Source organism: Chiloscyllium punctatum, chromosome 14 (assembly GCF_047496795.1).
Source record: "Chiloscyllium punctatum isolate Juve2018m chromosome 14, sChiPun1.3, whole genome shotgun sequence".
NCBI lineage: Eukaryota > Metazoa > Chordata > Chondrichthyes > Orectolobiformes > Hemiscylliidae > Chiloscyllium > Chiloscyllium punctatum.
The window spans coordinates 5,663,105-5,675,981 of record NC_092752.1 but is presented as its reverse complement, the minus strand read 5'-3'; the positions used below and the strand labels follow the sequence as shown (position 1 = coordinate 5,675,981).

At 38.1% G+C, this 12,877-nt stretch overlaps 1 protein-coding gene across 5 annotated transcripts in view; it reads left to right on the top strand.

The window, feature by feature from the left end:
• The window catches only part of rap1gds1 (RAP1, GTP-GDP dissociation stimulator 1), a 104,560-nt gene that overhangs the window by 58,725 nt on the left and 32,958 nt on the right, over positions 1–12,877 (top strand). For all 5 annotated transcript variants that reach the window (XM_072583824.1, XM_072583822.1, XM_072583823.1 and 2 more), the window contains 2 exons: positions 5,274–5,402; positions 5,832–5,957. In XM_072583824.1, the coding sequence (XP_072439925.1) occupies positions 5,274–5,402; positions 5,832–5,957 (255 nt within the window). The remainder of the gene's footprint in view (positions 1–5,273; positions 5,403–5,831; positions 5,958–12,877) is intronic.

The following is a 12,877-nucleotide window of genomic DNA, read 5'->3' as shown; positions in this document are numbered from 1 at the left end:
AGGGAAGTTTGTTGCAACTATACAAGGTGCTGGTGAGACCACCTTTTGGATACTAGTGGGTAGTTTTGGCCCCCTTAAGGAAAAATATTATTTCATATGGAAGCAGTTCAGAAAAGTTTTTTACTAGGCTGATCCATGGTATGGCAGGATTGACTTATGAGCAAAGGCCAGACAGGTTAGGACTTTACTCGCTGAGCTTAGAAAAATGAGAGGTAATTTCATGGAAACATAGAAACAAGTGGCTTGACAAGGTGAATGCTGGGAGGATGTTACCCTCACGGAAGAGTCTAGGAACACAGGACATAGTGTTACGACACTGGGTAAACCGTCCTGCTTTAAAACCAGCAACACAGAAAAAATTTGTCCCGTGCAGTAATCTGGAAAACCTCAAGTGGCCAAGAACTATTTAAAGTAAAAATTAACAACTTTATTTCTTTAAAGTAAAACAGAATAATTAACTACTTACAAGTCCTTGCTCTAACCTACCTTTTACCTTTCCTTCTATAATACTAGTCCGATAAAACTCCCAATTATGATTTACAAACAAGACGTCTTATCTTAAAATCAGACAACGTTTAGTTTTCTCTGTATTTCAGTCGTCTTTTCTTCTTGGCGATCCTGCTTCACACATTACTGATCAATAAAGGTACCTTTTTTAAGAGAGCGATTTTCTGGGCAGTGTGCAGATTGCGTTGGCTTAGCAGTTCTCCTCCCAACAGTTCAATTTTTCCCAATCTTGTAGCCCCAAAGCAAGATTGTCAATATACCAAATTCATTTTGGTATTTTTCAGGGTATAATTTAAACTGGTTGGCCAAATTCAAATCTGTTTTGTAGTTTTCAGGCAACTAGCTAATCGAGTTGTTCGACCAAATATTACATTATGTTTATTTTCAGAACACTTGGTTCTGTCAGGTTATTCTGTTACTTTTAACTCTCTTGAAGGCACAGTACATCCACATCTTCTTAACAATAGTCAGAATAATGGGGTGCCAATTTAAGGGTTTGTGAGGAGGACACCATTGTTCTGAGGAATGGGAGCTTTTGGAACTCTTTGCCACAGAGGACTGTGGGGGCAGAGCCCTTGTATATATTTAAGGCTGAGATAGTCTCTTACTCATTCGGAGAATTGAAGATCGCAGTGAAAGGGCTGAAAAGTGGGTGTGAGGAATGTCAGATCAGCCATAATCCTATTGAATGGCGGAGCAGGCTCGAGGGGCCAAGGAACCACCTCTTTCTTTATGGACTTATGTTATTATTTAAAAGTTCTAGCGCTGTAAATAATGCTGCATGTTTTTTTTAGAAACCAAGTGTTGTTACTAATGAAGGTTTGCAGCTGAGGAACTGCTTTTAAAAATTCTCAGCTACTCTTAGAGACTAAGATAAAGAAAAAAAATGTAGAAACTGCTGGCCTCCTGTCCTAAAATAGTTTTGGGAAGCTCCTCTTGCCTTCCTGGATAAGTACTGAACCATGAGGACAGTCAACCAAAGGTGGCAGAACAGTAGACCTCAACGTTGACCATGATGTCTTATGAAATTCAGAGTCAATCATAAGCAAGAAAATGACCTGCTATTTGCCACCTACAACCCTTCCTCAATTAGTAAACCAGTACCCACTTAGAAAATGTGTTCAGTAGCAGGGCCTTGCATGGCAGCAGTGACCACTGCACAGGGCTTGGGTGAAATCCTGACTTCACACTAAGAATATCACCACTGGATTATGTGGCACAACCATCATGCTGGTCGAGGAGGCTCCATAAATATGAATTTCCACAACGATTTGGGAGACCATCAGCTCAGTGCAAAAAAAAAAATTGAAGCACTTGCAAATATCTTCAGCCAGAAGTGCCAAGATTATTATCCTTGGCTTCCTCCCAAGGTATCTAACATCTCACGTACTGGCTTTCAACCACTCCAGTTCACTTGTCAATAGGGAGAAACGGCTGAAGACAACTTGCAATAGTACTGAAAACCTGTGCTCACAATTGCCTTCCAACTAACACATTGTGGTGGTAATTTTTTGTCAGTACTGCTTGCATCCCATAAATGAATTTTTTAAAATGCTACTTGCTAATTGGTGAGTTTATTCTGTTAATTTGTAAAGTATTTTAAAGTACATAGTTGCATATGTGACTGGCTTTATATGGAAAACGTACTAGCTGAAAGATCTATATTTCTGTGATCTTACGGATCTGTATCTGATTGTCTTTTCAGGTTTGACATGAGAAATCCATTTCAAATTTTTAAGACCATCTTGGGAAACATTTTACTTGTTAATATCATTTTGTGAATTAAACTTAAGGCATCAAGAAACAGACATTAACTCCTAATTCAGTTATTTTCAGACACCTGTATAGTCTGTTGGTTCTTTAGATACCATTTATAAGATTTCCTAATAATTTCAATCTATTCTAGAAATATGCTTGCATTTTTTTTTTTGCTTAGTTCTAGAATTTTATATATCCAAGCCAGGAATACGAAACAGAAATAGACATCACTTAGGGATTATCTTTTAATGAGTTGTTAGTTGCAGATTTTGGCTTGGTAATTAGACTTGACCTGTCAACCTCTCCCTTAGCCTTGGCTGCTGTTGGATTGTAGTTATCAATTTCAGCTCAGTATAATTGACAAGCAACAGCATCCCACCATGTTTACACTGCCTGGTTGGAGCTAGGAGCAGACTCCTATATGTTTGGGAGCCTTGCATAGAACTCTGCTTGCAGTCACAGACTATGAACTTTGTGGAATACTTGAGGAATATCTCTTTAAAATGTATGTGTATTTATGCTGGTATCCAATAATTGGCTCTACATGCATTATTTCATTTAGGTGCCTATTCTGTTCTACTCATCTATTGAATTCTGAAGCTTTAAAAACTAACTTACAGCCTTTTCCGGATTGGGAATCTAAGTAATATTAATGATTTTAGTGTGTGTATATGAAATTTCTTTTACTATGTGAGCAAAAGCATAAAAAGCTTAAAATAGGTAAAATAAATAGTTAAAATGCTAGAAAATTCCATGCTAATATTTGTTTGCCTGTTACTAATTGTACATCCATTTTCAACCTCTGAAGCAATTAACCAGTGACATTTGTTGCTATTGCAGAATTAATGAAGCAAGGTTTTTCAAAGCTCTTTTTTTAAATAAAATTGTGCCTTGCAAATCAGTACTATAGCTCGCCATTAGTTTTAGCGTTTTCATCATTCAAGTATATAGCCAGCTGTCTTCCTGTGTACCCATTATTAAGACATTTATTATTATTTTGGTTGACATTTGCAAGCAGCAAATCAAAAATAATGATTTTAAGTAACTAAATGAATTGAAGGCTTGCAATTAGTTTCTAGTAATAACATTGGTATAGGCTCCAGGTTAAAGACCTTTTTAGTATAAATAACAAGGCTATACCTTGTGATTTTAATTTAGTTGTATGATCTATCCATATGGCAGTACCATGTGAAGTAACCAGTATAAACAGTATCTTATTGTCCCGTTACTTACTTTGTTACTAATAGCTGCACTGACTTTGGCCTGAGGACACGTTCATTTTGACCTGTGTAAGTATAAACAATGGCTAGCTTGAAAATCAAGTTAACCTATCCAGCATCCTTTTGGACTCTTATATTATGTAGTGGAGTTGATGTGTCAAATTACTTAATGATAAATTCATGCAAAAAACAAAATTAAATGCTGAGTGTGACAACAGATATCATGGTGGATGTCACAGCATAAAATCGGATTGTAAAAGAGTTGTGATGAGAGAATCAACTGATTATTAATCTCCTATAGTCTGAATAGGTAAAAATTTAAATTCTTGAAGGAAAGTGAGACTTCTAATAATTTACTTGTACCACTGTACATGCCTGTTCTCTATCTAATACAAAGGAGATTTATTTCATAATGACTTAATACAGGTTTTTAAAACCTGTATTGCATTCGCCTTACCTGAGTGGTTTGGATATGGTAGTCAGTTGGCAACATAACAGGCATACCAAATTTCACAGCCTGGCCGACAAATCATAAAATGCCATATTCACTCAAGTAACTAGTTTAATGCTATGGTGTGTTGCATGTTCCATTTAAGATGCAGATATTTTGCTTCTAAGCCCAATTGCACAATGAAGTGCTACGCACATGTAATGTCCTGTGATAAGGCTTGGAACAAGATTGGAAAATTGCACCTGTTTATCTTCTGTCACTTAATTCTTGTTAGGATACAATTCAACATTTGGAAACAGTGGCAGACCTTATCCAAGTGACACTTTCTTTTTTGAGAAACCGACATGATCATGAGGTTTAGCTATTTGAGGACATGCCTGTTGAAACTTGCCCGCATGTGTCACCACTTTTCGAAAAGGATGTTTATATTTGGCGACTATTAAGAATTAAACTGATTCCTTCTGTTACAGTCCCAGTTGCAAAAGCACTGAATAATTGTAGTTCCTTGATTATTATACTGTGGTTAACTCTCCAATTGAGAGAGAACGTGAAACCTTCTAACCTGAAGAGTTTTGCACAATACTGAGTGGTTCCTCTATGCACTGGGCTACTGACTTGAGTTATAGTTTGCAGATTTGAGAAATTTCAAACTTCTGCAATGGAACAGAGGAGCTGAGTATGAATTGTACCCTGCAGTGACTAACATAGATGCATGGATTTTTGAATTCTGAGAAAGAAATTCAAAAATAGACAGCCGTTTGATCCAGTAAAGCATATTGTTTAGTGTGGTAGAAGTTTAGACTTTGAAAATATTTTTTGTTACAAGCCACCTATTTGTGAAAAAATTCCATTTTAATATACAGTGCTTTACTTTATCCCCTCTTGTGATTTTTAAGAAGAAATTGTGATCCTTTGAAAACGTCCTCACCTGTCGAGGGTTGTTCTTAATGGCTGTTCCAGAAAGGGATATAGAGAAATGGGTTGTCGTATTTGTCTTTGTAGATTTACCTTCCCTTTGAATACATCAACTTTTCATTTACTAGATATTGATCTAACAGTTCAGAACTTGTGTAATTTGTTTTGTTTGTGTCCACAAGTTTACAACTGTCCAAATATTATTCTGTCTGACAAATAGAGTATGGTTTAATTGCTCTGATTCATCACCTCTTTAATCATTCTAAGCAACATAATCTCTCTCCTTTCACTACATTGCTTTCAGACAGTATGTGTTGTGCAATCTTGTTTCTTTTCTGTTTATCTTGTCAAAAGATAGCTCTGTGCATCTGACACTGAGAATTAAATATTAACTTAATGCTGATTTTTGTTTTATTTTACAGATGCTTTGCAGGCCCAGTTGATAAATATGGGGGTCATTCCGACTTTGGTTCAGTTATTGGGAATACATTCCGAACATACAGCACTGACAGAAATGTGCTTGGTTGCATTTGGTAACCTAGCAGAGATAGGTAAGCTAGAGACCCAGAAGGATTGCATTTGCCATAAGCCTCTATCTTGCAGCAAAGTATTTGCATTTGATCTTTACTTTTTCAATATTCCTGTCCTTCCTGTTGCTTGCTTAGTTTTCCTTCTGTCATTTTGGAGGAAATTATTAAGGAACCTTAATTTTTTTAATATGAAGTTTTTTTTAAAATGTTGTGCTAATTAGTTGAAGTGATCCAGTAATGTAGCTCTTGCACAGTTACTTGGAAATATTATCCTCCGAAATGTTCAGCATTCAGCCAGTACCATGTAATGTGCAAGTCTTTGGATATATTTGTCTTTCGTGATTAATGCAGGTCAAAATAATCACTACAAAACTAATACAACTGAATCGCCATATTTTTGTGTCCATTTTTTTAATTGCCTTTTTAATGTTGAATAAACTTTAATTCAAGAGTCTAGCAAAGAGCAGTTCGCATCAACTAAGATCGCAGATGAACTTGTAAAGCTCTTCAAAAAACAAACTGAACACGAGAAGAAAGAAATGATTTTTGAAGTTTTGGCTCCACTGGCAGAACATGGTGAGTATTAAATTGATGAGATCATTTATTGGTCACATGTTTCTCATCAATTTTTATGCTTTTCACAGCCATCTTTTTATAAACTGAAGAGGTTTTAATGCAGTGCTGTTAGTGCTAACACATTGGCTATTGCTATCTAAGGCATTCTCCAATGCAAATCTTGTGATCAGGTTGTTCCAGGAGCAGCACAACTCTGGATGCTAATATTGTTGACTACCTTGCAATATTAATCTCCACAACCACACTTGACCTCAACACAGACCTCAGCCTTGCTCCCCATTTTCTTGCCTGTTCTACCTTGACGTTTTTAAAAAAAATACAAACATTTGGTTGCAACCAATCTCATGTCTAAAGTACTGTCTCTTTTCTCCTCAACACAGGTTATCACCTGAGTGAACCATAAGTGCAGCTACCAAAAGTGGTGGCCTGTGCTTTCAGCCACCCTTGAGGGGTGCTTCCTGGCTATGACGATAAGTTAGAGACAACTTTGTTGCTTGTTTGATGCAAGGTTTAAATGTGCCTTGCAGTTACCTTCCTCCTGATAGAGGTGCCATTTGGGGCTCCTCCAAAGATTATTGCATTGATTCAGGCAGTCTTTGACACAGTGTGCCTGTGTGTAACATTCCTCATTCAGGGCTAAGATGGTTAATGGTTGCCTCCTATTATGATTCCATCTTTTAAAACTGTCTCACCATGGCACATGTGACTATTGGAGGTGACCACCACTGGCATTTGTCATATATTTTGTGCATGTCACTGCAGTGCTCATGCTTCCACTATTAATTGATACCCCATATGACTGTCCAAGAGATTTAAAGATCTCAATAGAAGATCTTTGTGCCCAAAACCCTAAGTAACAGAGCACCTTTACTTAATGCACTCCGCCGTTTAGAGCACTGACATTTGTGCAGATATTTCATGCTACTCATCTGTAGATACCTGTCTTGTGTGCAACTCTGGACACTATGCATCATTGCCCAGTTGAGCATGCCTTTGTTTGCACTCCTCTGAGAGGGATTGCTCACAGCTCTCACTTGTTCCTTCTCGCCTGTGCAGTGCAATTCATTCTGATCTACTTGTTTTAAACTGGATTATAAACTCAAGGCAATGATCTATGCATTGGAATGATTTGAAACAATGAAAGCTTTAATATCAAGCTATTGTATCAGGAACTAATGTAAATATGTGATCTGTGGGGGTCATACATAAACGTGATGAGATGAGATTTTTAATTCTTCCATGGGATGTGAATATTAGTGAGAAGGTTTGTATTTGCTTCCCAATCCAAACTGCTATTGAGAAGGTGGTGCTGATTTGTCACCTTGAATCACTGCAGTTATACACTTCTTCAGGATTTATATCCACCAGCATTGAAGGAACAATGCTGTGATTCTGATTCTGTATAGTGTATAGCTTGGGGAACTTTGAGGTAGTGGTGTTCCCATGTATCTACAGTCCTGATCTTTCTAAGTGGTAGGTGCTGATGAGTAAGATTTGGTGAGTTTATGTAGTGATCTTTCAATGCATACTGCTATCATTGGTATTGGTGCTGGAAGGAATTAATAGTTCAATTGGCGGACAATCAAATGAGCTATTCTGTTCTGCATCATGATGAGCTTCTTGAATGTAGTAGGAGCTGAAGTTTCAAGGAGTGTGGAGAGTTTTCCATCACACTCCTGACTTGTGACTTGTAGTACGAACAGATTTTGGGATATTCGGTCTTGATGTTTCACTCCATTTGTTCCCACAATGCGTCTCCGATTTTAGTCTCTGGTCACACTGGGATATCAGTAGTGGGGATTCTTTTGATGATGCTGTTGAATGACATGTGTGAGCTGTTGGATTTGCTGGACTATTGGAATAAAAAGAGCGGGTCAGTGGAATGAAGCGTCAGAAAGGTATAATGAACCAAATGATCCGAATGGCTTTACATCATGGGAAGTTGCCACTGAGCAATAATGATAGACAGTACAATGGCACAGTGGTTAGCACTGCTGCCTCACAGCACCAGAGACCTGGGTTCAATTCCCGCTTCAGGTGACTGACTGTGTGGAGTTTGCATGTTCTCCCCGTGTCTGGGTGGGTTTCCTCCGGGTGCTCTGGTTTCCTCCCACAGTCCAAAGATGTGCAGGCCAGGTGAATTGGCCATGCTAAATTGCCTGTAGTGTTAGGTATGGGGTAAATGTAGGGGTATGGGTGGTTGCGCTTCGGCGGGGCGGTGTGGACTTGTTGGGCCGAAGGGCCTGTTTCCACACTAAGTAATCTAATCTAATCGCAGTCTAAATTTAGTGAAGTCCTTGTTGAGACCAGGACGTATTTGACCATATTGCAAAAAGTGGCTATTCCCAAAGTTTGCTTCTCTTCTTTGTTGAAACATAAAAGGAAGATTAAACATGAAGAGATCAAAGTGCGAAGGGCAGTTTTTGGCAAGCTACAAGAAGGCCAGAGCAACATTTGCAATACAAATAGTCATGCAACTCAGAAACAGATCCTTCGGTCCAACTCATCCATGTTGACCAGGTTTCCCAAAGTAAACTAGTCCCGTTTGCAGCTTCTCTTTCTAACTCGAACCTTCTAGTTCTGGGTACATTCTTTTAACAACCTTGTAAATAAAAAGTAAGTAACAAAGAAGATTGATTTAGGGCAGCATGGTGATGTTGTTTACTCAGACTTTTAGTAAAGCCTTTGACAAAGTTCTGCATGTTAGACTAATATTAGTAATGTCAGATCACATGGAATTCAGGGTGAACTTGCCAATTAAATACAAAATTGACTGACTGGCAGGAGACAGTGTGATAGATGTGGATTGTTTTTCAGATTGGAGACCTGTTTACCAGCGATGTTCCGTACGGGGTAGTGCTGGGTCAGCTTCTGTTTACCATTTTACATAAATTATTTAGATGAAAATATAAAAAGCATGGTTAGTAAGTTTGTGGATGACACCAAAATTGATGGTATAGTGGACAGTGAAGAAGGTTATCTGAGATTACAGAGCGATTATAATCAATTGCGTCAGTGGTCTGTGGAGTGGCAGATGGAGATTAATTTGGATTATTGTGAAGTATTGTATATTGGTAAAACAAGTAAGGGCAGGACTTGTAAAATAAAAAATAGGACCTTGGGTATTGTTGTAGAACAGAAACCTAGGGGTTCAGGTACATAATTCTTTTGAAGTTTGCATCACATGTTTTAGATTAAACTCCCTACAATATGGAAACAAACCCTCCGAAGCATAACCCACCTAGACCCATTCCCCTACCCTATATTTACCCCGGACTAATGCACCTAACACTGTGCAATTTAGCATGGCCAATTCACCTGACTTGCACATCTTTGGATTGTGGGAGGAAACCAGAGCACCCACATGAAATCCACGCTGACGCAGGGAGAATGTGCAAACGCCACACAGTAAGCAGGGTGAATTAAGGCGTTTAGCATGCTTGCCTTCATTGTTCCGACCTATGAGTGTACAAGATGGGATGTCATGTTGAGGTTGTACAGGACTTGGGTGAGGCTTCTTCTGGAGTACTTTCTGCAGTTCTGTTCGCCCTGTTCTAGGACAGATACTATTAAGCTAGATTTACCAGGATGTTGCTGAGAATGGAGGGTTTGAGTTAAGTAGAGGCCAGATAGGCTGGGACTATGTTTCACTGCAGCACAGGAGGTTGAGGGGTGACCTCTATGGAGATTTATTAAATCATGAAAGGTTATAGATAAGGTGAGTGGCGGATGTCCTTCTAGGTGGGAGATTTCAAGAGTAGGGGGCATATTTTTAAGATGCGAGGAGAAAGATTTTAAAAAGACATGAGGGGCAATATTTTATGTATTTGGTCTGTGGAAAGAGCTTCCAGAGGAAGTGTTGGATGTGGGTACATTTACAACATTTTAAAACTGATTTGGATAAGCACATGAATAAGAAATGCATGGAGGGATATGGGCCAAGCACAGGCAGGTTGGACTAGTTTAGTTTGGTCAACATGGACTGGTTAGACCGAAAAGAGTTTATGCTGGAATTGTTGACACTCCTGCTCCTTGGATGCTACCTGACCGGCTGTGCTTTTCCAGCACCACAGAGTCTGATCTCCAGCATCTTTAGTCCTTCCTTTCTTCTGGTTAGACCGAAGGGTCTGTTTCCATGCTACACCCTTTCCAATGAACGTATATGCTGAAGTTTTCACTTACTGTGTTCCATTACTCCAATTTACAGCAAATTGCACAGTAAATGACAAATGCAGTCAACTGTGCCTGCAAAAATACTTATTCGTGACTTGCGTGATCACTCTGAGATTTGCTGTGTAAAATGTGCCTGAAATCATATAATTCATAATGTTTAAGCTGTGTTATAAATGTGGTAAACCTTGTGGCTAATTAATTTGCTAATGCAAATCTAAAATAAAAGAAAAAATTACTTTTCAATTTTGTTTGAATGAGCAGCTTTATGAAAGTCTCTGTTAAATCGGTGGTACAGTTAACAGATTTGCTGTCTACTTCACTTAAGATTTTAAAGGAGGATTTAATGTGCAATCATATCCAGGTCACTGACTGAACAAAAGCAGCTCTTCAGAGTCAATATCAAAAAGTGTCCTTGGTAGCTGCCCATCCTAATTTGTTGATTTTTGGATTGTTTGCAGATCTGTAGTTCATCAGAGTTGTAGACTGATAGGTTTTTTTTTGAGGAAACGGATGCAAAGTCTTTCTGTAGAAATAAGCTGATCTGACTTTTGAGAACATAGGACTTGCTGTCTTTGCTAATGAAAATTAGAGGATAGAGGACTTTTTCCAATTTTGTTTAAGATAAAACATGGCTTAGCAAATTTTTATACATACAAACCTAACCCCACAAAGCCTTTTTTAGAAAAGAAAGCTATCACTGCTTACATGTGGTCAATTCTCTTCATCCGTATGTATTGCCTCTCGTAATGAATAACCAGTCCATATACAATTATTGGGGGGTGAGTTTATTTTGTAACTGTTTTAGACACAGGAATGCACTGTAAGAGTGAGGAGTTAAATGATCAAGATATGTTTTGGTGGTGAAGATTGCAAGATTGGTCAGGATGCCCCTTGTTGAATGACAACATCTAGCAAAATCGTTGCCTTGTCAAATCTGAAGAGCAACCCTTCATAAAATGCAGTGTCAAGTCCTGGATTAGGGCTCAAGCTTAAAACCTTGAGACAGAGGTTATAACCACAAAGGATGTAGGGAGACTTAAAACAGGTGATGAGAACAAATCACTTTTCCTGAATAATGTATTCCCCAGTAATAGCTAGAGGGAGTAGAGAACAAGAAGCCCTGCCTAAACTTGTGTGCCAAGCCAAAATCTGGCAGTTGTAGAAATTAGGCCATCCATTAAACTGCATCACATTTGATTGTCAATAGACAAAGACGCTTAAGGGCTAGAGGGAGCACTGAGTCATCGCAAAGCTGATTGTTAGCAAAGGCCTACATTAGAAAGAAGCAACTGGAATGGTTTGGGCTTTTCAGCATGTATGGGAGATGTTGAAGATGTCATCTTAGTTAATTGAATTGCAAAGGATTGTTTGAAATTAAGAGTCGATTTTTAAAACCTGGCAAAAGCGATTTAACACTGATACCACAATTTATATTTCAAAGTAGAATATTGCATCTTGATCAGACGTGGTAAGGAAAGAGGGGAACTAGAGTATTACTCTGATTAAATTGGATTAAAATTACCTGCTTCCTATCGTTCTGTTGTGATCTGTGAAATAGTTCTCACTGGGACCACTGCAATTGCAATAAATTTGATTCCATTTTGGAAAAGGGAAAGTCAACTCTGGTACGTTATCTAACATCGAAAGCTATTCTATTGGCAAGAAATACTTGAGCAATTTTTGGGAAAAAAAGCACCTTCTGCATATCTTTAGAAATTACACTGTTATAAATGAAATATTGCAAAACTTGCTATAAGTTTTATCAATTAAGTGAAAATATTCCATGTCAAATCACCTAGATGAAAGTAGAAAATAAATAGCTGAAGAGATTTGTTTGACGAGTGTTTTGAATGAAAATGGAGGCAAGTGAAGGATTAGAGTTGAAATGTGCAAGCAGGCATAGCTGGAACTTCATTTTCAGTTAAATTGCTGTTGTTGAAAGCAGAGTGAAGATCATGAAAGAATTTATTCCTTTTCACTGACATTTTGGTACATGATATAGACACTGCAGATCCTAAAGCCAGCAGATACTATATCAACTACATGAAACTTTTGTAATCCTTTTCCATTCTTGGACGTAAAACATGCACCCAAAAATGTATATAGTGAAATGGAAGCGCTTTTCAGTGATCCACCAGTTTCAGTAATAGCTATTTTTATTGAAATAAAGTTCTCCTATCTTATTTCAACTTTAATGTTCTAATGCCCTCCTTTCCCTTTCTTAAGCCTCTGTCAAAGAAATTCAGCTATTCATTTTCCTCTTTTGCAGGTGCTGAAACTCTTAGGGATTCTTCTGAGAATTTTCAATAAGGCCTCCTATCTCTTGTTAAGGCTGTGCTGGCAGTGGGTGGTATTGCCCCAGTAAGTGGATTTTAAAAACCTGAATCATCAAGGTGCACAGATTCATGGTAGCCATTTCTGATCCTGCCTATGTTACTCCAAACCCAGAGAAAATGTGGTTGATTCAACTGCCCTTTAAATCAAGCAATTGGGGATGGGCAGTAAATGCTGACATTGCCAGTGGGATATCATTGTTTCCATTGTCACTAGGACTCTCTCTTGATGCTGTGAAAGAACTCTAAAGGTCGATCATTAGCATATTGAAATAAAGCTTTATTTTTAACCCAACAGTAAGCAGTATTCCATTCTGTTTAGACGCAGGCCACAATGTGAACCTTTTTAAGCTGAAGATCACTTTCTGGCCCAACCCTGAAAAGAATTTAGAAAATAGCAGATGAGATTTGAAA